The sequence below is a fragment of the Arvicanthis niloticus genome, chromosome 5 (assembly GCF_011762505.2).
Source record: "Arvicanthis niloticus isolate mArvNil1 chromosome 5, mArvNil1.pat.X, whole genome shotgun sequence".
Classification (NCBI taxonomy): Eukaryota; Metazoa; Chordata; class Mammalia; order Rodentia; family Muridae; genus Arvicanthis; species Arvicanthis niloticus.
Window position 1 is genome coordinate 101,376,237 of NC_047662.1, and position 26,250 is coordinate 101,402,486.

The following is a 26,250-nucleotide window of genomic DNA, read 5'->3' on the forward strand; positions in this document are numbered from 1 at the left end:
CATCAGAGCCAGACATTAATCTTTGCACTTGGCAGAATTTCAGACAGTCACAGTGATAGAAAGGCTTGGAAAGGGAATGAGTCTTACTAGGTTAATGAAAGTGTACCTCTATAAACACTGCAGGGGGATTCGGGGAGGCCACATTAAAGAGATTACGGACACTGGGTTGGGGCGGGCTTCTGTAACAACCGACTAGGGAGCAACGGGCCCTCCCTTTGGAACAGCACTAGATGCTTGTGGAGAAGAGGTCAGCTGTCCTGTGCCGTCCTGGAGGAGAAGTTGAGGGGCTGGCTCTGCAAGCCTCTGGACCCAGTCAGTCTGATTCAGCCTGTGGTCTTCTGCCATTCAACTGTACGTGAGCAATAAACAGCTGCTCCAAATTGGTAAGCATCGTCTTGGTCTGCAAAGGACCATAAAACAAAAGAGAGACTCGCAGTGTCCACAGCTGGGGAGTGGCAGAAAAACACTGTCCAATTCCCAAAGCCCAGAGATAAATTATCTTTGTTCAAAGTGTCTTGTGCAGTTCAGCAGCCCACAGCCACAGAGAGCGAGGGATGACTCATCGGAAGAGTGAGCAAGAACCCCTGGATTTAACATGCTTTAATCTTCTCAATGGAAAACCCCGGGGCTGGCTGCTACAGACAGATGCAGTCCTTGAGCCCAGCAGGCTTGTGCTTTGTTTTCGACTCAATTCAACAACGGGCCATCTTACTGATCATTCCTGGGAACATGGCCGAGTTGTTTTCATTGTTGTTTTGAGACCAAGTCTCACTTGTATAATCCTGGCTGGCCTAGAACTTGTATTTAGACTAGTCTGGCCTTCAACTCATAGAGATCCACCTGCTTCTGTTCCTCAAGTGCTGGGATTAAGGGGATGGTATGTACCACTATGCCCAGCTTTAAGTAATACTTTTTAAAAAGCTGTGGGTTTCAAAATGAATCCACATGTATCTCCTGTCTGCTTCATTTTGGTCCTAAATAATCCGTCTCCAGCAGCCTACCACCCTGCTTCTAGGTCAGACAGGTCCTACAGGAAGAGAGCATGCAGGGCTCTCAGCAAGGGTTGGCTGGAGATGCCCATGGCATCTGAGCCTTTCAACACCGAGCAGCATGCTCCCTTTCCTAAAACTATCCACTTTAGTACGAGTGCTTCCAGCAGTGAAGACAATGTGAGCTTCTGCAGGACTTGACTCAATTCTCTCCTAAAGAACTAGTTGTCAGAACTGCCCATACCTAAGTCATCTGGTTGAAAATAGAAATCAGAACCTGGATCTCCAGGTCTAAGGGCTGACCCACACCATGTACAGACATGAGAGCTTCAGAACCAGGCCAAGCTTGCTACACTCATAGTGTTCTCCACTTGTCCACAAGGTCCTCTCAGGCTAGCTCCATCTCCTAGCACAGAGGGGAAGACCTGGAGTGAGCAGCAGGGAGAAGCAGCAACTGGGGCAAGGGAGAAGAACACACTGTCCCCCTTCTGACGATGACTAGAACTTCTTGACAGTTAAGATACAGATCTTCTTAGGCTTTTGTTGTCGCTTCTTAAAAAGCACAGCTGCCTAGGTATTCTGCAGAGCTCCTCTGTAAGAGGCTGGCTTCCCTCCATACCAGCCTGCATGTCTGTGTCTGTGCTTGAGTTGGACTGGGAAGCAGGAAAAGCCTGAATTTTCTTTTCTTCTCTGCATCCCCATCAGCCTCTGAGGTCTCCACTTAGGCTACAGCATCTCACGTAGAGAGATTCCTGCCAGTGTATCTGTTCCTCTTGGGTCCCTAGAGCTTTGGACCATTTGAAGAATAGGGACCAGGAGTCTCATCTTGGTTTTCCTGTTATGCTAAGGACTTGTGAAGTTGGGTTGAAAAGTTCCTAGAATTCTGGGTCTCTGGAGAGACTGTCTCCAATTTCTCCAGGGAGAAATCCACAAGCTAGTTTCCTTCTCTATCATGAGGAATCGGAATTTAAACACAAACTTCAGGATGGTTTTGAACTGTTCTCCCACCATGGCACACCTGAGGGACATACAAACACTTACGAATAACAGTGGTCATCACTGAAGGGGGTTTCCATGTGGGCAGGGGACCTTTCAGCATCTCCTGGAGGGGAAGTGAATTTAATCTGTCCCCTTCTTTCTCCTGGGAATCAGAACTCGCCAATAAAAAGAACAAGAAGAGACCCTCTTATCTAAAGCATGGGGGCTCAACAAAGGGATTTTGGTCCTTTTTCACTGAAGAAAGAACCAGGAGTTTGAAGGCATGGATATCTAGGCATATGTGTGGCTGTATGTGCATGTGCACATATGTATGCATGAGGTGGCAGGTAGTTTTATGATGTGAGGGCAGGAGGTGGTCCATAGCAGCTAATGCCACAGCTCTCAGGGCTTCTCAGTGTGGCAATACACATACTGCCTCTGTTGTGAGGGGAACGGTGGCTTTAGTGCCATAAAGCTTAATGACAAATTAAGATGTTGGCAGTGTCCCATTCCCATGAGTCTCAGTGCCAGAGGTTGGTAAAGAAAAAAGAAAGGAAAGAGAGGTTGCCACCGTTCCAGAACTGAGCTTCTCTCTCCCACCTATCCTGGGGGCTTCAGGTGGATCGCTCCACTGTTAGGACGAGCAGCCAAGATGTAGATGACATTCTCTCTTAGGAAGGTGGGCCAATCCACATATCTGCAGAGGGAGAGAACAGGTTTGCAAGGCTAGGTACAGATCCTGAAGGCCAGAGGGCCCAATCCCAGTGGCAGTTTGCCTTGGACTAGACAAAACTCAGGGGAGCTTGCCCCCTGACTACTATGGTTAGGGCTGGCTCTGCTACAAAGTTAGCAGATCAGCTAACTAGAGACCTGGGGTCAAATGTATCCTTTTGGAGCCTGGTTTCTATACTCTGGGGTAGAAGTGGTAATGCCTTCCTTTATTTACATGGGTGTTATGCCAGTGGGGCTATAGACAGCAAAGAAGAGGTTCAGCTCACCTGGACTCCTGCTCTGTGGGCGGTGGGGCCTTCTCCGGACTCTTGCTACTGCTGGCAGCTGGGCTGCTGCTGTCTGCTATAGGACCCACATGGCTGATACTGCCAGGCATAAGAGCATGGGATTAGCAGTGGGACAGCAGCAGGTCCCAACTCCTCCCAAACTTTGGTGAACCATGGACCTAGCTATGCTTGCCCAGTCTTTCTGAGATGGGGCGGCAGAGAGTTTAGGACAGACGCAGTCCCACATACTGCCAATAGGATGCTGCCCTCTACCTAGTTCACAGGCAGATCTTCTGCCAATAAGATGGAAAAGATGCGCATGTTACACCAAGCACCTCCAGGTAGAAAGAGGAAGAGGGAGGGCTAAGAAAGAGGGTTAAGAAAGAGGGGCTAGGCAGGGCAGGGCTGGTAAGGAGCAGACCTGACACTGCAAGAAGAAGCCTCTACAAGGCGTTTGCAGAACCAAGAGTGCCGGGCATGGTGGCACTCTGCCTCGCTGATGGTGCTTCCTCTGCCCCGTGCCAGGAAGGTGGCTCGGGCTCGTTCTCTCTCCTTGACGGTAAGAAGCCTCAACAGAGAGTTCTGGGGAAGAAGAGGTAAGTTAAGGTCGATAAGGTGAAAACACCTTGAAAACTACAGAGAATTGCACTTCCATTACAAACCCTTGCTGCCCTCCTTAGAAGTTCCCAGAGCCTTTTTGATATCCTGACATTTTTAGAGGGGCCCAGAACAAGCCAGTCTTCTTGAGCAGTTTCCTCAGCCCTGGTCACTGGTCATCTGTCACTAGATGGACCTGGAAGCCTTTCCTGATACACGCTCTTGCTTAGACAATTCCCTGACATGCCAAGCAATGCATCTTAGGCCTCTGTCACCCATGGACATTCACCACCGCCATCCTCACCTGGGGACGCAGCTGCTGCAGCAGCAGGAGGGACTCGTGGGACAAGAAGTCAGACCACTCTATGTGACCCCGATGCTCAGGGTCCAAGGCTGCAAACTGGCGGGTTGCCTGCTCCTCTTGCTCATCAGTCAGGGCCCTGTTGCTGTCTCCTCGCTTTGCTGCTTGGTGGCGGTAGCGCACAAAGTCCTCCAGTGTCAGGGAGCAATCTGTGGGAGGCACCCTTGCTGTCCACGGCCACCTTCCTCAGCCTTGAACACCTTCACTCCCTCCAAGGCACCCTCAGAGCCCCAGCAGCCCCAGTTCTTGTCGAGTTATGCCTCCCACAGCCAGAGGAGCTCGGGGGCACTGTGGTGGGTGTGGGTGCCTCTGCTGGCCCACAGCTCTGGAGCAAGGACGTGTTCACCCTTACTCCCCAAATCCCAACATCCACCCCAGGAAGGATCAAAGGGAATGTGCCTGGCCAGCTTAGCAGTGCCAGCCAGCGTACCAGGGATGACTTTACACCGCTGAAAGGTCTCTGTGAGGCTGTACATCTCCTCCTCCGTAAGCAGCAGGTTAAGGTTGTCCTGGAAGAAAGGGAAAGTGGAGTCAGTGGCCACACAGGCCAGTAACAAATGAAAAGCTAAGATGGATGGAAACAGCATCTCCACCAGAGAGGAGGTAAAATCCCCTGATCCCAACCGCCCCGCCACTGTCAAGGGACTGAGACTCCAGCAAGAGGGGAGATCTGCTTGGAGGTGTATGATTCTGGGGATGAATCCCCCCTAGAATTCAGATATCCTGGCTTGGGCCTAGTCTCTTTATTCAATACCTGCTTCCAAGTTAGCCTGTGAGCTGACCTAGGAATGCCACAGAAGCATCTCCCAAAGCTTCTGTGGGGGTAAGGGGAGCTGGGCACTCTGCTCCACCGTCAGACGCTCAGCGTGTGTGTATTTTATGTGCACTGGCTTTGTGGCCAGGCTTAAAGCATATTATAGTTATAAAAAAAACAAATTGCCTTGTTTCTAGTGGGTTGTGCAACTTTAAATGGTTTTGAAACGTCCCTAAGCAAAATGAATTTTTATAGTGTCATAGAAGTTTAATTACTAAAAAGCACTGAGGTCTTCCTTTGTCAGCATTGCTATGGAAGCTTCTCCGTAAAGATTAAACTTTCCTCCTAAAGTAGCAGCCAAGAGCAGACTTAGACATCTCATGAGTTTCATAAGCAACCTGCTGACTCTGTCAGTGAACACCCGTTGAGCACCCGGCGTGTGCCGGGCACACAGCGTGTGCACAGCACTGTGATATTTGGTACTCTGTGTGGCTGCTGCATGTGAGTGTGAAGGGAGTCAGGAGAACTAGAAGTGAATTGTGAACCTCCTCAGACGGCCTTGGTGGAGCCCCGTAACTCAGGTTTTTATTCTAAGGACACGCCATTCCTTTATTATGAGGACGCACAGAGAGCCAGCTGCCATGATCAGACATCTGACTTCTGTGGAAAATGGATTAGAAGACAAAATCTGGCGGTGTGGAGAGCAGCCAGGTGGCTGATACAGTGGCACAGGTAAGAAAAGAATGAGTGGCTGAATCCAGGGAACAGGGAAGGGGAAGAAGCGAGAAATGTCAGAGATCATCAGAACCTGCTGATTTGCAGACTGTAAGGGGTGAGGGTACGGGAAGAGCTGGGACTGGGAAACTGGTGAATGATATTACTGTTCACAGAAACAAGGAATGGAGAAAGAGCAGGTTTAGGCAGAAAAATCAATTAATTTGGGGGGCATTCTGAGCATGAAGTACTGGTGAGACATCAAGATAGATAAGCCTCTGAGTCAGGAAATTTAAGTCTGGGCACAGGCATGGGCATTGTTAATATTTAGATAGCGGGTTATAGGACAAAGTCATGCAGAGACAGCGAATACAGTGAGAAAAACAAAGGAATCTTGAGGAATACAGCATTTAGAACTGGAACAAGCTACAGGTGTGGAGAAAGAATGGTCAGAGAAGGCTGGAAGAGGCCAGCAATACTGGGTACCAAGCCAAGACTATGGCCTGATGTAGCAGGTGGCGCTACCAGTGGTCAGACTTGCATAGGTGACTTTATTATTTGGAAACATTTTCTCTAGTTTGAATATATTATATAAATTTTAGAAAATACTTAACTGCCAGGAGAAAAAGGAGGAAATAAGGAAATGTTAAATATTTTATTCAAAAAGGCTGACCAAGAAGATGCCTGAGAAACAGTCAGAAGATCTTTGATGACCTCATTACAAGCCAACTCAACAAAGTACTGAAGGAGGAGATCACACTGGATGTGAAGTCAGGAGACAGTGAAATGCTCTTAAGATGTATGACTGTGAATGGAGGGGATGAAAAGGATGAACTTGGAGGAAGGGTGTGCAGAAGGCCTGCGGAGGTGGTGGAGGCAGCTGGACCCGAGCAGAGCTGAGAAGGAAGCAGAGCATCCCTGGGAGACAGCAAAGGGACAGGATTGACCCAGACTCGTGCTGGCAGCACACTGGCAAGCAGGGTTGCTGTAGGTCAGGTGGCAGTGTGTGTGTGTGTGTGTGTGTGTGTGTGTGTGTGTGTGTGTGTAGAGATTGGGCAGAGGGGGAGGAGAAGACTATAGAGAAGAGTCTGGTGTGGTATATTCTACAGGGACGGTATTTCAGTAGCTGAAGTAACTTGTAGGCTTCATTTTGTGGATTAGCCATAGATGGAGAGTCAGAAAGTAGCACATATCTACTTTTTGCAGACAGCAGAAGAAGACAGTTGCCAGCTGCTCCTTACACGGAGCCAGAGAGCAGAGAAGATATCCGCACAGCAGGCAGGAAAGACCGGGATTCCACTCAGGCTATGTGTCGGGCTTTCAGCAGACACCTTACATCCCTTTTGCTATTAGAAGTTGGAAGGCATTTATATATAGTTTGCAGAGTTCTGAATCAATGCAGTGTAGCTCTTCAATTCACATAATGATCACTTCAGAGATGAAGAACAAAGGCTTCTAACAGGCCGCAGGCAGGTCAGATGAGGACCACAGGACTAAGTATTTTCCCGTAACAGAATCTCCCTCTGCTGGAAGCAAACCTTTCGGAATGCCAGGTTGGTTTCTCAGATTAGTACAAGGAATGACAGCCACAGACTTTTAGAGAAAGCACTGCCCTATGCAGAATTATGTCTGATTGGTTAGGCCTATTCGTTTTATGATTCTTAGCTGAGTGTGGTTTGCTCCCTTTGCAGTACACTTGGCAAGGCCTGGCGTGTTACAATTGGGCCTGTGTGCTACTGGCATATTTTTTTTAAGTCTCATATAGTGCACCTCACAACAAAGACCTGATCTTCTAGCTCCAGGACCCTTGCATGCACTATTGGAAACTCCCTTAGTCACTGCTTAGAAACAGTCATGTTTAAGAGTAGGCTTCTGGGAAGAATGCCAGGTTTCCCCACTGCCCTGCAGTCCAGACTCACACAGTAGTAGCAGCTCCAGCCTGTCTCTGTATGGGCCATCTCGGTCACCTCCACTGCACTGTCCCCTTGGAGGTAGCCCATGCGGCGCAGGCAACCGTCGTGGAAAACCCTGGTGCAGACTCTGCATGGGAAGAGACTCTCGGCGGTCCAGACTTCACAGATGTCACACATCTCATCGCTGACAACCTTGCAGGAACGAGAAGGGTTTGAAAGTACAGATGGCTGCTGCCTGGGACGGGTCTCTCTAGGGCCACAGTGAAGCTGTAAGCGTTCTTTCTGGTGGACAAGCACCAGGAAGCTGCTGAGAGCTGTTACTGTTTCTGAACAGGGATTCTATTAGCATTTTATAGAGAATAATCTGTGTGAGTGATTGTTTCAAGCATTAGATGACATTTAACACTCTACCTCTCTTGATACCACATACCAGTAGAAACTCCCAGCCACTGTATCTTACCCCAGGTCCCCCTTCTCGGTTTCCCAAAAGTCCCTTCCAAGGAAGGCTTAGTACCCTCTGTGGGTTAGCACAAGAACTGCCACGCCACCATTCCTTACTACTGAAAAAACTCAAGTCCTTCCCTGTGACTAATTCAAGACTTACCTAGTATTTTTATTCACATGAAATATTGTTTTCATTTATGGTCCTGGGGATAGAACACGGACTTGAACACGTAAGGCAAGCAACCTACACTGAGACACATCCAAACCTGTCTTGTGGGAAGAGGACTGTTCCGAACTCCACTCCATCTTCTGGTGCTAAGTGTCACTTAAACCACACCTAGCTTTCCCTGTCCTGTTCTTTGATCCTTATAAAGGCTAAGACAGGGAAATCCTGCCTTAATAGAACACTCACAGGCTCCCGGGGTTCCAAGCCAATATCTGGAGGTTTGTCATCGTCCAGCTTCCGGGTGGGGCGGATGAAGGCAGGGGGTGTGAATCGACTGGTCCTGTCAAACTCCTCAGGCTCAACTCCACGCCCATCTCGGAGCCGCTCCCAGGCTGCACGGTTGATACTGCTCTCTTCCTGGACCACGGGGGCACTTGCCTCTGCTTCCTTCTCCTCCTGTACTTCCTGAACAGAGCCCTCCACAGTGCCGCGGCGGGACCCTGGTGGCTCACCCCCACGTCTGATGGAAGGTCTGTCCCGTAGCCCATCCTTGAAGGCTGACACAGCCAGGCTCACCTTCTGCACCTGCTCCACCGTCTGCCGCTTCGACATCAACACCCCCATGGCTCTGTGGACAAAATCATGGAAAAGGCAGGTACTATTACATAGTGTCATCATGGCTCCTAGTAGCAAGGCATACTGGGAAGAGCACACGCTAAGACGTCAGAAGACTCTGGTTCTGCTTCTGACTGGCTAGCTAGTTTTGGTTTTCCCTCTTATAGGATGAGGGTTATCTGTTCAGCGCACTGCACAGGGCTGTCATGAGGATAACAAACTTGGACTGTTGATATAGCACCCCAGTAGAAAGTTTGTGCTGAATGCTCAAAGCCCTGGGTTTGACCTCAGCAAAACATTTGTGTGTGCATGCACACACAGAAAGACACACATGCACACACACAGACACACATGCACATATACAGGCACACACAGATACACTTGCACATACAAAGGCACAGATACAGATACATGTGCACCACAGGCACACACACAGACACATGAACACACAGACATACAGGCTCACATACAGACACACATAGACATACATGCACACACATGTACATACACAGGCACACAGAGACACACATGCACACACACAGAGCACACACACTATATACAAGAAAGAAAAGGTTAAATAGTGCTTAATTAAGTATATAGTACTATACATATGTGTGATGGTATCTGCCTTCCTTGTTAGTTGAGAGCTGATTTAGCCCAGGGCGTCAGTTCTCTGTTACTTTGAGGTGGTTGGGACTCCAGATACTAAGTTTTAATTCTCCCCTAAATGGAGGTTCAACACATTGCAGGTTTTCTGATTGAAAGAAAGCGCCTCCAGGAAGTACTGTGCACAGTTCCACCCAGGGTCTGTCCTCATCCGGTGCTGGCTAATTTTCCAGCCAGAGTGAATGGATTTCTATTTTTGGAAGACTTCTGAATTAGGCACTCGTGAAACTGTCACCTCTGTGTGTGTGGCCAAGGTCAGAAACACCCCTTGGTGGGTCTCTCACAGACGGTAAGCCTGTCTATCCAAGCTCTATGGGGGTGCTGTGCTCCCCTAACTTTATTCATGTTACGCTCACATCTTCACCTCTGCCTTTACACTGTTCAAGGTCTGTAACTTTTCACATAAAAGGAATAGTACCCCTGTCTTCCTCTGCAGGACCACAGTACGGTGTGACAAAGCGGGGACGTGACACTGCACAGTGCAAAGCCGTCTTTTCCTTTCTACTCTGAGAGCTCAGTGGGAGTCGGCTGCAGAATGTGTGCCCTTGGCACACTCCAATCAAGGTTTACTGAACAGTACTTGTTCAAGGCATTCATCATAGGAAATGCAGATGGGACAGCACCACACCACTCACGCCTTTAAACATCAGACTCAAAAGAAGCAAGCAGAACTCCAGGCTACCTATCCATGCAATGGGATAGTCTTCCCTCACAGAAATGAAGTACTGGCATACACTAAACATGGATGAGCTTCAAAGGAGATATTCATGTGAGAATACAGGTTCTGGGATTCCATTTGTGTGAAATGTCCAGTAAATCTAGGGAAATAAAATAGATCAGTGTTTCCCTAGGTCTGCAGAAGGGTTGTGGGGGTGTGTGGCTGCTGCTGGGTCTGGCCTTATTTTGGGGGCAACAAAGGTGTTTATTCTAATGTTGAAGTGTGGTGATGATTGCATAACTGTACATATGTTAAAAATAATCTAGTGCTACACTTTAAATGAGTAAAATTTCGTGGTACAAACTATAGAGCAATCAGGCTATTTTTAAGGATTTAAAAAAAAAATTGTGAGACCACACTACCGGGTCACAGTGGACCTCAGGGAATGAGTGAGAAGCCATCTTCAGTTTATTTTGGGGAAAAGGTGGCAGTGGGTAAGAGGCAAGGTAGATACAATTAGAAGACACGCTAGCCCAGGTAAGATGGTGAGGCTTTCAACTGAGGTAAGAGCAGGCATGGCACTGAGTGCATTCGTCACCATGAAATAGAGAATTTTAGGAATAAACTGGTAACTAATTGGCCCAAGGCTGAAATAGAAGAGGGCAGTTTTAAATAGACTAGAAGAATGGCCAGAAAGTTGGAGATAAGGAAGAGGAATCATTGGATTTTGTGCATGTTAAGTTAAGGACATCCCTGGGACACTCAGGAACATCTATCGAGCATGAATGTGAATGTCATCAGTGGCTTTCTGCAGCCTTCAGGGTAGAGTGCCTCAGATCTGTGCCTTTACGTTGTCGTATGTGAGTACATACACTCGGACTTCCTGCCCGTCTCTGCGCTACAAGCTCTGCTGGCTCTGCTGTGTCTTTATTTGACATGCTTTCTCTATTTTTGGGAAACATGAACACCCCAATTACTGCCTACTCTTTCCAGCTTGCTTGAGTGTCCTTCCTTTGGGGAAGTCACTGCAGACTCTAGGCTGGAGTGCTTCTGGGGCCACGCTCTCTGCTCCAGAGCACTTACTTTCCTCACCACGTGTTTAATGGGATGATTATCTGATCAATGCCAACTCCCTCTGACTACTTCACCCTGAACAATACCTACCTCCACCCTGGTGAGGTATCTGGAATGTAACAGATGTTAACATTCTCAAAGCCAGGCCTGGTGCCTGTGATTCTAGCACTTGGGGGGTGGGGGCAGGGGTGAGGCAAGATGAACTGCTGTGAGTTTAGGGCTACAGAATAAGACACTGTCTCAAGAAAAACAAAACTAAAGGCCGGGAGAGGTGGCTCAGTCTGTAAAGTGCTTGCTATGCAAACATGAGAACCTGAGTTGGACTCTCAGCTCCCCAGAAAAAGCCAGGTATGTTGGTGTGCATGTGATCACAGCATAAGGAAATGAGAGAGAATCTGTCTGCGGCAAATCCAGCCTAGTCCACAAGTCCCAATGAGAGACACTGTCTCAATAAACAAAGTGGATCGCTCCCAGGATGACACCCAAAATTGGCTTTGTGGCCTTCAAATGCACACACACACACACACACACACACACACAGAGCTGTGTGTGTGTGTGTGTAGAAAATCCAAACCAAATCTTTTCAGATAATTGTCAAGAACTTGCTTTTCCAAATAAAACCTTACTATATGCTATGCCTGATGATGGCCATATATTCTTTCTAGAAATATTTATTGTTTGTATGCATCACAGTGATACACATCTCTATCATGTAACTTATTGTTACCAAGAAAATTCATATTCCCATTTTTTTAAAAGATGGGGTCTCACTATGTAGCCTTGGTTGTCCTGGAGCTCACTATTCACATGCTTCAAATTCACAGAGATCCTCCTGCCTCTGCCTTCATGAGTGCCGTCATCATACCTGACAGAAACCTATTCTTGAACTGGTCAACTGAGAAGACCTGCCTCTTCCATTTGTTAGTTTATAAAATTTAAGACACAACTCAAAAGAATAAAAAACCCCCGATATAAAAAAACCTAATGAATGTTTACTGTCTATCAGTAACTGTCTTACAGGGTCACAGTGGCAAAGGTTTATTGAAAAGATCTAGGAATTTGTGCCTTAGTGGACAGAGTAGATTCTTTTTAAAAATAATTTTATTTTCATGAGTATTTCGAGAGCATGTCTGTCTGGTACCGCCTGCATCCCTGGAGCCCTCAGAAGCCAGAAAAGGACATCAGATTCCCTAAAGCTGAGGTTACAGATGGCCGTGAACCATTACGCAGGTGCTGGGAACTCAGCCCAGATCCTCTGGAGGAGCAGCCAGTGTTCTTAACCACTGAGCCATCTCTCCGGGCCCTCAAACTAAATTCTGATTAAAAATACTTTCCTCCTTCCAGTTGAAAAAAAAAAAAAAAAACAGGACAGGAGAGACATCGCAGCTGTTAAAACTCACACGACTCTTGCACGGGACGCAGGCCTCGGCCTCAGCACTGACGTGTGGCAGCTTGCACGCACCTCTGACCTCATCTCTAGGGGACTGGATGCCCTCTGCCCTCACAAGCACCTGCCCTTACACAGACACGTTGATCCTCCCAAACAAATAAATACAAATTTTTGCCTGAAACTTGACATGCCAGGGTAGGGGGAGCCACACCCTCTCAGAAGAGAAGGAAAGGGGGTGGGGAAGGGTCTCTGAAAGGGGGACTGAGAGGGGGCAGCACTTGGGATATAAATAAATAAATAATCTCAAAAACTAAGTGTTTTTTTTTTTTTTTTTTTAAGATGCTTTGTTCCTAACATTAAAAAGAAAAAAAAAAAAATGGATAGCATGGGCCAGGGAAGAGTCAAGAGTATGATAAACACTGAGGTGAAAGTGTGTTGCTGTGGAAACAGGTCCAAAATATGCAGCCCATTCATGACCGGGGCGTGCCGAAGACTGGTGACAGACCTGTGGTCTTTGAACGGGAATGGCCCCGTGGGCTGGCTCCTGTGTTTGACTACTTGGCTCCTTGTTGGTGGCACTGTTTGGGCAGCCTTGATGGAGGAGGTGTGTCGCTGGGGAGTGGACTTTGAGGTTTCAAAGGACTGGACATTCCCAGTTAGCTCTCCCTGCCTTCAGTTTGTGGATCAAAATGTGGGCGATCAGCTGCTTCTCCAGCCATCTGTCGCCATGAGGTTGGTCGCTCCGCCATTACAGACTTTATCCGTCTGGAATCATAAGCCCGACTAAACTCTCTCTTTCATACGTTTTATACGTGGTAACTTACCACAGCAACAGAAAAGAAACAAACTCAGGATCTAAATTTTAAAGAAAGGATGTAGGTAGTTTTCACATTTTCTATTCTATATTTTCCAGTTTCCCTACCTCTTCCCTTTCCTTGAGTTGGCAGCTAACTTTAGTTTGAGATATTTTATTGCTTTGGATTATCTGCTAAAGCCCTCCTGGGAGCATGTGTTCTTAGGCATTTTGAGCATTCATGTTCTTGCATTCATGTACAAGCCCAAAGGACCTGATGAAAGTAGTCAGGGGTCTCAGTGGGGTTCTCAGTGCGTCTATGACCCCAACACAGCCCAGACGCCTCACGGGCAATAGCCGTGCTCTGTTAGGCAGGGAGGCCTGGAGATACTTGCACCAAGCAGGGGACGCCAAACGAACACACAACCCTTCCCTGCTACTTTTGTTTCCTTTTAAGGAGATTTATTTATCTTTATTTTATGTGTAGGTGTGTTGTGTCTACATGTATGTGTACTACATATGCGTTGCCCAAAGTGGCCAGAAGGGGGCGTGAGATCCGCTGGAACTGGAGTTACCTCAGTTGTCAGCCACCATGTGAGTGCTGGGAATCCAACCCAGGTCCCCTGTAGAGCATCCAGTGTTCTTAAGCACTGAGCCATCTCTCCAGTCCCCATCCGCTGCCATTTTCAATACATGCATTTATATATCCAGGTCCACTGTTTTCCTGTTATACATTAGGTGGGATGTTTTCAATTTAAAAAACAGATCAGCTGAAGATGGAACCCAAGACCTCAGGAATGCTAGGTAAGCACTCTACCAGAAACCCATATGCCCATCCCCAATTTTTAATTTTATTTATTTATTTATTTATTTACTGCAATGCAGAGTAAGAAGTACATTTTATGAAGAAATACTGTATATAAAAGTATTTATTTGTGAACTTGTAACTGAACCCAAAGATTAGGAATGATTTTTTTTAAACTATATGTGATGGTTCCTGATAATTCTTGTTTTATTAAAACTACCCCAGGGGGCTGGAGAGATGATTAACAGCACTGACTGCTCTTCCAGAGGTCCTGAGTTTATTTCCCAGAAACTACATGGTGGCTCACAACCATCTGTAATGGGATAGATACAATGACCTTTTCTGGTGTGTTTAAAGACAGCTACAGTGTAGTCATATACATGAAATAAATTAAAAAAATAAAAACAAAACTACCCTGATAATGATTCTGTACAGTGATTTGGAATCATTGAAAAAAAATCTAGTGTCTATTAATTGTACAAACAAATGGCTTCCGTTATGATTTTTCATACATGTAATAGAGTGTACTTTGAACTCTGAATTGCCCTTTCTCATCCTTCTCCTACTAGTCATCTTCTCTTTATAAAAACAATCCCCTTCTACTTTCATAACTCTTATAAACATGTACGTTCTGCATATCAGAGAAAATGTGAAGTATTGAGTCTGTCTCATGTGCTTGACTTGACGGTCTCTAGTTCCCCTCATTTTCCTGTAAGTATTTTCCACTGCATGATGGCGAGAGCAAACTCCATTGTATATAAATTCACATTTTCATTTCCCGCTCACCTGTGGATGGGCATCTCTTAGCTCAACTACCGTGAAGAGCACCACAATAAACGTGAGTGTGGCTGGGCATTTAATTCCCAGCATTCAGGAGGCAGAGGCTGCCTGCCAATCTCTGTTAAGTTTGAGGTCTGCCTGGTCTACACAGAAGCTCCAGATCAGCCAGGTCTAATAGTGAGATCTGTCTCAAAACAACAACAAAAAACAGTGTACAGATATCTCTACTTTGTTGTTGTTGTTGTTGTTTTGAGCCAGTGTCTCTGTGTAGCCCAGGCTGGTCTGGAACTCACCTAGGTTGGCCAGGATGTTGGGGGTCCTCCTACCATAGCTTCCTGGGTGTTGGGGTCACAGGCAAATTTCACTATGCCTGGCTTAGTTATCTCCAGTGTATTCTAATTTAGATTCCCTCAGGTGCAGAACCCAGGAGTGGATGCTATAGCAGCCTCGTTTTAGATTTTTCTTTTTTAGAACCTCTATGCTTATTTCCATAGAGACTGGACTAGCAACCCAATAGCTGTGCCAGCATTTGCTGCTGGTTTTCATGGTGACAGCCATTCTGACGGGGGTGAGGTGACTCTCAGTGTAGCTTAGATTTGTGTTTTCCTGGTGACTAAGCATGGTGAACACTTCTTTTATGTATTTATTTTCCATATAAAAGTCTTTTAAATGTCTTTTGAGACATTTTGTTCAATTCATTATTTTTTAGGGGGTACAATCAGGGTCTTGGGCCCCCCCCTCCTCCTGAGACAGGGTTTCTCTGTGTAGCCCTGGCTGTCCTGGAACTCACCCTGTAGACCAGGCTGCCCAGAACTCAGAGATTCACCTCCCTCTTCTCCCCAAGTGCTGGGATTAAAGGTATGTGCTACCACTTCCCAGTGAATATTTTTCATTAAAGAATTGTACTTCTTTTTCTTTGGCAGTGCTAGGAGTGAGACCAGGACTTGTTAACGCAGGCTCTCTGCCACACTCTTCCTTCTGATTTAAAGATGGCCACTTGTAACACAAGAACACAAGGAAACCTGCTGCTTCTGACAGTCTGTGTGGATGGGGGTCTACTAGAGACAGACTGGCCAAGGAAGCCAGTTCTGTGATGGGACACAGGGAAGATGTGAGAGACTGCAGTTGTCACTGGAGGAAAAAAAGGGTCCTGAGCCAAGTAATGCATGTGGATTCAAGAAGCTGGAAAAGGGAAAGAAAACAGGTACACCCTTGGAGCCTCCAGAGAGCTGTGTACCCCTGTGAATGGACACCTTCATGTTAGCCCAGTTGAGACTGTGTCCTGCCATTGGTTCCAAGAATTGCAAGAGAATAGATTTATATTTTTAAGGGGAAATGATGGGAGGAGTGGAGAAAAGGAAGAAGAGAGGGATGAAGTAAGAGAGAATGGAGGGAGGAGAAACATACTTGACCCAACAGACGGATCCCGTTGAAAGGTGGGCACCTGTAAAGCAATGTTTTCTAATGATTTTTTTTTTCTATGTAGCCCTGGGTGACCTGGAACTCCAGGCTGGCCTTGACATAGAAGATACGTACCTGATTCTGCCTTCTGACTCAGATTAAAGCCATGTACCATCATGCCCTTCTGCCTTACTGATACAGTAAAAAAAAAAAAAAAAAAAAAACAAAAAAAAAAAAAAAAAAAAAAAAACAATCGTAAGAGGGTAGAAAGAACTCTAATAGGAAACTGCAGAATAACTTAATAGACAAATCATAAAAAAAAAAAAAAAACTGACTTAATGTTTTGAAACACAAAGATAAGAGTGATGGTTTCCCAATGGTGAGTTAGCTGGATTATGGGAGCAGGGAGAGTCTGTAAAAAACTCCAGGGGATTGAAAGGCATAGCAAGTATAAGATACACTTATATTTGTAATAAATTAATTTGTTTTTTGTTAGTGTAACTGGCTGCAGAACCCCAGAGCTCGGCAGTATCCACGTGGCTCCTGGGGCCACAGGGGATGAACCAGTTCTCCAAATAGATAGGAGGCGCCTCTTTATTAGAAATTATGTCAGAAGTCCTGACAGCAGTGATGAGGCTGTTATGTTGATTAGAAGGCATGGGCTGAACCTCGGTTGGAAGCATTTATTTGAAGACCCCGAACACAGTTAAATCACTTTCCAAGACCAATCCACGGGGAGAGAACCAGTATGTGCTTTTGGCTTTTGGCTTCTGATGACGTAATACGGGATCCTAAGCTCAGCCGCTTAGGAGCATCATTCTATTCGAGAAGTGACTTATCAACAGCGTAGCAGCGGCTGGACCACAGAGTCCGTCCACACTGCAGCTCTGCTTCCTCCCGCTGCTCCATGTTAGGAGCCCTCACTCTGTGAAGATGCCAGAATCCCTCAGCTGTAATGAAGTCCCTGCAGTTGCTTTGGGAGTTTAGTTTTTGGAAGAACTTTTATGAAGACAGAGCTGACACACACTATCAAAATAATCAAATAAAAAAGCAAACAACACGCTGCTCTTTGCCACAGTTTCTGTGAACACGGCTATTCCTTTTGCTGGAGAAGGTCCATTTTCCTAGATCGATTTATGTCCCTAAGGCAAAAAACTGTGAAGTAGAACCATTAATAGGAAGCCGCTCCAACCCAAACACGACCTCAAGTCATTTTTCTGTTTGTTCATTTTATTGTCATCATTTTGAAATGGCATGGCTGTGATCTGATTATAAACCTCGAGGACACAACAGATTTAAGCCGTAAGAATAAGGCTAAGTCTCTTCATGCTTAATGAAGAGGACTGCAGAAGACACCTTGATTAAAAGCGAGCCTGCTGAAGCAGCAGATATGGCACCTGTGGTGTTTGAGGAATTAACACAGGCAACTCCAATTCCTGCAGAAACAAGTGGCCCTGATTAGCAATGGGTAAGAGGACCGCCTGGAGAGAAAGTCTGGCCTCTCCTGGGCTGGAAGGAGGCCTGTGAAGAAGAGCAAGCTAAAAGGAAGTGAAGTCGCAAAGAACCCACAAATTGTTCTGGATGACTACTTCTTTGGCTGGTGGGTGGAACCTTTTTTTTTTTTTTCTTCCTTCTCCAACAAGAATGAAAAGGGGCTAAGAAGATGTTATCTCAGGTATGGTGTGACTATCAAGATTTTGTGGTGTATACAAGAGAGGCTTAAAGAAGACCTTAGGGATAGGGCAGGTGGTGGGAGACCACAGAGTGAGCAAGTACAGCTGACAGTGTGAACAGGGGGCCATGAAAGTGGCAACCGTCAGAATCTTCCTTTCAGCAGGATAAGGCTGTTGAGATGTATTTGTCAGGCAGAATGAATATGTGGGCAGCTCAGAAAGTGTGTGCAGACACACCCATTCTTTGCAGAGCACCTACTTAGACGTAATGGGATTCGTTATAAGGGCAAAGTAGTGGGAGTGGAGAGGTTTTGCTCCACAGCAGGAGCTGGTAAAGAAATAAGGAAGGCGAAGGCAGCAAGGGAAGCCCTCTGCCCCGGCTCTCTCTATAAAGATCTGTGGCTATGGAGCGGCTGAGGGCAGCCTGCTAATAGGCAGGAGTTTCCTTATTCAGCGTGCTAACAAGAAGCACATTGACTCACTCGAGCCTTATCCTTTGTACAGAAATGGCAGCTGTTTGCAAGGCCCAAGAGCAATCAAAAGGGAGTCTCTGGAGGTTATGAGGGTGTTCCTAGGCAGGAACAGGCAGAGTAACCCCTAAGTGAGAAGAAGGGACCCGAGGGATATTTGAAAGTTGAGTGTAGTGGCATCTACTTGTGATACCAACATTAAGAGACTGAGGCAGGAGGATCATTTTGAGCTTGAGGCCAGCCTGATTTACAGAGGGAAATAGATAGCAAGAAGGAAAGAAAGAAAGAAAAAGAAGGAAAAAAAGAAAAAGAAAGAAAGAAAAAGAAGGAAAGAAAGAGAAGGAAAGAAAGGAAAGGAAAGAAAGACAGAAAGAATCAAAGAAACAAATGAAAGAAAAGAAATGAAAACAAAGGGTAGAAAATCTGGACGGCTCCCACCGTCTTTCACAAACACGAACACGAATGTTGCTGAGATGACCGGGCAAAGCCAGTTTATTGCAAACATGGTGTCAGTATCCTTTCTTTTCACCAGTGTTGGTCAGGACTATAATTGCTTAGGACTGCTTAGGACTATAATTCCAGCTGCTCAGGACTCTGAGGCAGAGGGATCACAACAAGTTCAAAGCCAGACTGGGCTGTGAAGTGAGTTCAAGGCTAACCTGGGCAATTTAGCAAAACTCAAGTTCAGAAAACTGAACTGAGGCCTGGGGTGTGGCTCAGTGGAGGAGTACCTGTGTAACATACATGGGCTCCTAGATTAAATCCCCAGCACTGAAAAACAAAAGAAGACAAAACCAAAGTTGGCCAAAAAATGTGATCAGAGCGAGGCTCTGGAACTCAGTTCTAGAAATATAGTGTCAACTCAGTGTATCACATCCACGCTGCCTCCTCAGAGGTGGGGCCTGAACGGTGGGTCAGGGCACTGAGGATAAGAATACCGACCTTAGCCCCGCAGTGGTGGCGCACGCCTTTAATCCCAGCACTTGGGAGGTGGGAGGCAGAGGCAGGCAGATTTCTGAGTTTGAGGCCAGCCTGGTCTACAGAGTTAGTTCCAGGACAGCCAGGACTACACAGAGAAACCCTGTCTCGAGAAACCATAAACCATAAACCAAAAACCAACCAACCAACCAAACCGACCTTATGGTAGCTATGGGTGACTTTCTGCTATGGTGACAAAGGACAGTGTCTGCTATGATCTGGCTATAGGTGAGAGGGATGAGCACTTTAATTTAGCCAGTTCCTACAACCACAAAGTTAAGACAAGAGAAACGCCCATTTCCAGGGCTATGGTATGTATTCTCTGTCCCAATGACTATAGCTTGGCCCACAGGGGTGAAGCTTGCTAAGGCACAAGAAGGAAGCTTGAAAGTGCATCTCCTTGGTCCTGGGCTTGAGACAGAGCAGTGTCTGTGCATGCAGGTGTAGACAGGTTTGTTCCTGGAAGGCTATAGCTAAAGGACTAAGAACCTCAGGGAAAGCTACACACTTAACACAGAAGGTAAAAGTTACAAAGGTCTAGAAAACCAACAGAACCAGGGGTCTGTAAAAATCAGATTGGGGTTCTCAACCTCCCCACTGCCGCAACCCTTTAATGAAGTTCCTTGAGCTGTGGGGACCCCCGCCCATAAAATTATTTTATTGCTATTTCATCGCTGTAATTTTGCTACTGTTATGAATCATAATATAAATATCTGCTGTGCAGGATATCTGTTATGTGACCCCTGTAAAAGGGTTATTTGACCCCAAGAAGGGTCATGCCCTATGAGTCATGACTTAGAGTATACAGCACGGACCAGAGCTCACATACACATCAACATCAACCTGAAGAACTTAAGCAAAAGCCATCATGAAGAATTCCCTTACCCTCTGCAGGTCTTTGAGGCAACCCAAGTGGTCCAGGAGTTCTCCTCTGCCTGTCGCTTTAGGAATCCAGTCTCTCCATTCAGTGTCCTGGGAGTCTGTTTCTAGTCGCCGGTCTCCTGGCGGTAACCTACAGACTGGTGTCAGTTCTCATGACTGTAGACCCTGAAGCCACCCTCCCCAACTCCTTCGGCCCACTTCTGCTTATCCAGGAAGACAGACATCTGAACTGCAGAGAGGTTTTCTGGAGATTCTAGGAAGCAGACGGGCTGAAGACCGAGTAAAACTGGCTCCCAGCCTCAGCTCAAGGCTACGAAGCAGGGAGGGTCACATCCTGCTGCTGCTTAATATTTACTGAGAGCTCGAAAAGCTTTAATATACATGAGAACAAAATGATGGCATGATCTTTAGCCTCTGGGGATTGGGCTGTCTTCATTAAGAGCTACAGCTCTGACTTCCCACAGAAGCAGAGCAACAGTTAAGGAACATCACACTGGCAGTGATTGGCTGGGGGGGACTGCACTCAGCAAGTGAATTTTCCCAGCAAGATGGAGAGGCAACTCCCTGCTTTCTGCTCTTAGGTCCCCAAAGCACAGGCTTGGCTTCACTTATGCAGTTATTACACTTTAACTATTGCCACTCGCTTGCTTATTGAGTCCATAGGCTGTGTGTGTGTGTGTTGTGCAGCCTACTATGTGTTAGGCACAAACCAAGTGCTGATAGCTGTTAGTAGGATGAAGAAATGGAGTCTCAGCCTGTGAGGATGCAGGAGTATGTGCATGTGTAGGGGGCATACGTGTAGGATTAAAAAAAAAAGGTGTTGCTTGAGCTAAATTTTGAAGATGAGTGGGAGTTAACCCAGTGGATGAGGGAAAAAAAAAAAAAAAGCATTCCAGGAAGAGGTAAAAACACATGCCAAGCATGGAGCTATATGGAGACTCCACCATGACTTAGAGTTATGAAGCCGGCAGTGATTTCTATCCAGCCCTGGTGCTGGATAGAAATAGGCCAGGAAATCTGCACTCATGTGAATTAGCATTAGCTCAAAGAACTGGTTTGATGTAGTGTGCCTAAAATATTTGTTTAAAAGAGAATATTCATTTGAATTCAGGGAAGTAGGGGGCAGGGAGGGGAGTTTGGCCAGGATGATCAAAGGCAATTCTGGTAAAGCCCAGGGCTGACTAGTGAGTGCACTTTGACCTTTCACAGCTCTCCAGCAAGGAGCTCTCTCACAACCTAAGGTCTAGCAGGGAGTGGCTGTAGTAACCATTGGGCTTTGTCTATGGGAGACATAAACTTAAAGAACAAACACAAGAAAAAGGAGGTAAGGCAGCCATCTCACTTAGTGTTTCAGTGAGAAGACCATAGCAACATGAGTCTCCATCAAACAGAGATCATAATATGTAACTTGTAATGTGCTATCCACACAGATGACTTGCATAAGGATGCAAGAGTGCGTGTGACCAGTTTGCTCAATACGTATGGGCAAGAGTAACTTTGGCAGGTGTTGGAGTGTGGCTGCTTGAAGAAGTTCATCTTAGTAGTTAACTGTCGGTGCGTGATACCTGGGAAATGGTACACTCACACTGCCCGCCACGGATAGCCTGTCACGCTGTATCTCCACCCCCCCATACTTTTCCTGCACTTTATAATTGAATGACAAAATGCACACTGATTCTATGCAAACTCCTGGAGGGCAAGAACTCTTCTGTTTATACAGCACAATGCTGGCAGGTCAGCAGCACTTAGGGTGTGTGCAGACCTCTGAGAGGGTTGCTGGGAGCTAGGTGGGGAATGGAGAGATGCTATAATGGAACCAAGAGTTGTGTCTCCAGCTGCACACCAACAGCCCATGCTTCTCAGTCCAAAGCTGGTAGAACAATTCCAATCAGAATGTAGTCATTAAGAATGAAAGACAGAGTAGATAATGATGTTTCCACCAGATAGGAATAAGTGAATCCGGGGAACAAGGAGGCATGGCGAGACAGGCATGTGGCACTGAAAGACAACAGATGCTGTAGCTGAAGAGATGGGAGACTAGTGGCATGAATTTGATCCACTTAAGAGCAGGTGTGCTCAGAGAAACAAGGAGCTGTGGAAAATGGACCTGGGGAGGTTTTATTATCCATATTCCAAGAAAAGGAAGCATTTAAAAATACACGGGCAGTGAAGTGATGGAAGAAGCAAATGGCTACAGTGTGGCCAGAGACTCTATGGAAAGTCCATACCTATTTGTGTGGACTCAGGTGGGGAAGGGCATTCTCCTCTATTTCCCTTTGGAATGAAGCGTTTTTGAGAAGATTAAGGCCACCCGGTAACACCCATCAAACACAGGCTAGGTTCAGGCACTATTCTGACAAGTTTTGAAATTTAATGTTTACTCAATACTAGACATTAGGAGATGGAATAGAGGATCCAAGTTTTGGGGAGCACTTACATCAATTAAGTAATTTTCCAAAGTTACCAGGGAGTGTGATACTCAGAGTCCTCAATGAAAAGATGACCCTCCTCCTCCTCCTCCTCCTCCTCCTCCTCCTCCTCCTCCTCCTCCTCCTCCTCCAACAAGAAATATCTGAGAGCCTTTTGGCCCAGCACTTAGGAGACAGAGATAGGCAGATCTCTGAGTGTAGGCCAGCCTGGTCTACAGAGAAAGTTCCAGGACAGCCAGGGCTACACAGAGAAACTCTGTCTTGAAAAAAACAAAATAAACCAACCAAACAAAAAATGTCTGAATTAGGACAAATGCCACCATATTTGCAGGTTTGGACTCAGTTTTCTCTTAAAACTATATATATATATATATATATATATATATATATATATATATATATACAAACATATGTGTATATATAATGTATGTATATTATAGTGATATATATATATATATATATATATATATATATATGTTGCTGAACTAATGAGGGGGGTTTAAGCTGAAAGGGGATTATAAACAACTTTATATCAAATGCTAACCAGTATGAACATCTGTCAGATTTGCTTGTTGAGCTATGCATGAGGTACTACAACCACCAGATCCTTAAAGGAGCTTAAGGAGTACTTAAGGAACAAATTGGTCAGTTAGGTTATCCAGTTTCCTTGAAAGCTTCCTCTTTCTTCTCACTATGTAATCCCAGACATCCAAAGAAACATGTTTTTTTTTTTTTCTTTTTATCTTTTGGTTTTGAGACAATGCCTAGAACTTTCTATGCAGCCCAAGCTGGCCTTGAACTTGAGATTCTCCTGCCTCTACCTCCCAAGTACCAGGATAATAGGCATATATTACCATAGCCAGTGAAGAAATACAGTGTTTTCTTGTTTGTTTATTTGGTTTTGTTTTTGAGACAGTCTCTCTTGTAGCCCAGGCTGGCCTTCAACTTGTGGCAAGCCCCCTGCCTCCGTCTTTGAAGTAGGCATATATGTTTTCAGAGAAAATCAGGACCAAGCCTGAGTATACATATGATAAAGCTATGCTCTGATTGGCCCTTCCTCGTTGGAGCCCAGCTCTGGGAGAATAGTTTTATTAAAGGAGGATACTAGGTTTGGCTGTGCACGAGAGGACAAAGATGAACAAGAACACCCCAGAATGGCTCCGTGGTAAATTCCATGGCTTGGCCCTTTCACACTCCCTTTTTGGAAAAGAAGCAAGAATCTATCTTTGGGCCCAAAGTCATACCCTCAGGATTCAGGTGCAGTGGAAGTGCTGAGGGGGTGAGCCAAGGGGCATTATTGGATCAGGTTTATGCTTTCTCTCCTGGACCACAGATCCACCAGTGAGCCTTCCTTGGCTCCCATGCTTCCACCCGCCCACTTCTCATACAGAACTCTTCAGCAGTGTCCTGGGTGGTATTGTGGATTAGTGTCCACAGGTGCACATGCAGGGCCACCCCCAAGGTCCTGCAGCAGGGAAGGTGGCTCCTCTAGTTCTCCCAAGCAATTCCCGACAAAGACCACCCACCACACCAAAACAGTAGTGCTACCAACAAGGGAAGCCATGCATCGAGCCGAAAGACAGCCGGGATGAAGTGGGCAATCGCGGCTCCCCCTCCTTCCTTGAGGCATCACCTTTTCTATATGCCACTGCAAAGCTCCACGCTTGGCACTTCAACACAACTTACTAACAAACATCCACTCTGTCTTCTATCCCTTGTTGACACTTCATCATTTGTGATCTCGGGCAAAGTACTAAGCCTGCGTCACAAATACCTAATGTTTAAATGGGGCAATTCTATGAAGCTGTTGTTAAGTATTATGTAAGATGTTTAAACACATCTAGCACAGTGCCTGGCACACTGGGTCTCAAGAATGCTTCCCTCCCCCTTATTCCTTCCTCCAGAAACTTGGTCGTACTCTTTCTGGATAGTCAAGTTCACAGGGTCAGATATCTTTGATTTGGAGGTCTCACTGGTCTTGGTACCCCTTGGGCTCTGTGCTCTTACAAGCAGTTCTAGTCTCCCCTAAAGTCCAGCTTGAAGCCAACTGGGCTTCATTCAGAAGAGGCATTCTAATGGGGGCAGTGTGAGAACTGGAATGAACAAAGGCCACGGCCCCATAGAGTCCCCACTCCTTTCCACGATGTTGAGGGGGGATAAGCGAGGGCACACTGAGTCCCCCAGGAGGTTAGTGCCAAAGTCCTTGGAGCTATGATGCTACAAATGGATCCCATTTCTCCAGTCAAAGGTTCTTTCTGGTCATCTCTGGGGAACAGACTGAGATCACTTGGGGTTCACCAATACCACTGAGAAAGTCCCTGAGGTTCCCAGATATTCTCCCATGGAGCCAAGTCCAGAGACTACCCTGATGTCACTCTACTTACACAGAAGGCCTCTCTGGGTGCCTGGGGAGGGTGCCTCCACACTGGGGCTGTGCAAGGCAGAAAGTGCAGAGCGCCCTGGGCGTCTCCCTCCATGCCCGTCCCACGAGTAGAGGCAGCGGTCACTGGGGTGCATCTACTTGCACAGGGGCCCCGTGGGGGCGGCTCCCACACCAGCATCCGAGTCTGGGACCGCAGACCCGCCCCTCAGGGTGACGGCGGGGTCCCACCGCCCCCGCCCTCGCTTACCGGGACAGTCCGCGTGCGGGACGCGGGTCCGAGGCCAGCGGACTCTACGCCGCGGGCCCGCGCTGCCCACGGCCGCTCCGGAGCCGACGTGCTGGGCCGAGCACCGGGAGCGGGCGGCGCGGGCGGCGCGACAGGCTGAGGCGGCGGCGGCAGCGGCGCGCGCCCTGAGCACGCCCACCCGCTGCGCGTGCACCCGCGCGAGGCGCCCTCGGCCGGCCCGTGGGCGCGCGCCGCCCCACCCTCTGGAGCCTCAGGCGTGGTCCGTGCAGCCCTCTCGGCCGCGGGCGTGGGGCGCGGTGGGAGCGCGGGCGCGCGGTGGCGGCGGAAGAGCGGACGGTCCTGGTGCCAGGGGGCGCCCGCACGAGCAGCCGGCAATGCGGCGCGGGGACTGCGCCAGCCCAGCCGCCCGTGGCAAGGTCAGCGCGCCCCAGGAGCTGGCCCCGGTCGGCGCTGCAGGGGCTGCGGGGACTCGCCCACCGGCGCACACTCAGGGCAGAGCGGGGGTCCGTGTGGATGCTGCCATCAGCACCTGTCCGTGGTGGGAAAAACTCAGCCAGCCGACTCTGTCGCACCACCCAGGTCACCGGGTTCACCACGAGGCACTTACCTTCAGGTTCCCACTGGGCTCGGGAGTGGCCAGAGGAACCTTCACAAAGACCTTGGCTACTCCATCCCGCCCAGCGCGCTTTGTCGGAGGCTATTGGTCCTCTAACTCCAGCAGCAGAGCTGTACGGTCATGTAACCCACTTTTGCTGCAGCAGCCTCAGCCTTCAGACTAGCGAAACAGCCAGTCTGTCAGGCGGGCCAGTGTTTCGGAGAACTATAACGCGCATTGCAACAAACTAGTGGCTTTGAAGAGGGCAAGAAAAAGACCAAGTCACAAAGTATCTAGAATTGGGAAAGTAACAGACGATGTGTACACATGCCCAGATCCCTCTTATCTAAACTACATTTTAAAGGCACTTTCATTTTCTTGTACATCTATTTTGTGTCTATCAAACACACATCACGTTAGTTTTTGAGCCTCTAGTATTCCCCTACCCCCTTTTCCAGGTCTTATAGGAGATACTTTGTCCTTTAAGTAGAATTTAC

The 26,250-nt window shown here is 47.2% G+C and overlaps 1 protein-coding gene across 10 annotated transcripts; it reads right to left on the reverse strand.

Annotated features, from left to right (window-relative positions):
- Positions 1-2: 2 nt before the first annotated feature.
- Phf24 (PHD finger protein 24) lies at positions 3-25,917 on the reverse strand. 10 transcript variants are annotated; one of them, XM_076935144.1, is made up of 11 exons: positions 25,159-25,294; positions 20,103-20,229; positions 13,686-13,834; positions 8,491-8,542; positions 8,161-8,379; positions 7,311-7,496; positions 4,354-4,432; positions 3,867-4,072; positions 3,387-3,547; positions 2,966-3,064; positions 3-2,664 (listed from the first exon to the last, which is right to left on the reverse strand). In XM_076935144.1, exons 4-11 carry the CDS (start codon positions 8,536-8,538, stop codon positions 2,568-2,570), a joined length of 1,095 nt encoding a protein of 364 aa, XP_076791259.1. In that variant the 5' UTR covers positions 8,539-8,542; positions 13,686-13,834; positions 20,103-20,229; positions 25,159-25,294; the 3' UTR covers positions 3-2,567. The 10 variants fall into 10 exon arrangements, with proteins under 10 accessions (XP_076791259.1, XP_076791256.1, XP_076791258.1 ...); XM_076935141.1 differs by having other exon boundaries at positions 8,161-8,542; positions 25,159-25,295; XM_076935143.1 differs by lacking the exon at positions 13,686-13,834.
- Positions 25,918-26,250: the final 333 nt, after the last annotated feature.

Excerpts from the sequence above, each read along its gene's own strand:
- Phf24 (XM_034503710.2), bottom strand. The coding sequence starts at position 8,538 with ATGGGGGTGTTGATGTCGAAGCGGCAGACGGTGGAGCAGGTGCAGAAG. Across the intron at positions 3,548-3,866 it reads TGCAGCAGCTGCGTCCCCAG|AACTCTCTGTTGAGGCTTCT; the intron begins GTGAGGATGGCG and ends CTTCTTCCCCAG. Across the intron at positions 2,665-2,965 it reads CCCACAGAGCAGGAGTCCAG|ATATGTGGATTGGCCCACCT; the intron begins GTGAGCTGAACC and ends CTCCCTCTGCAG.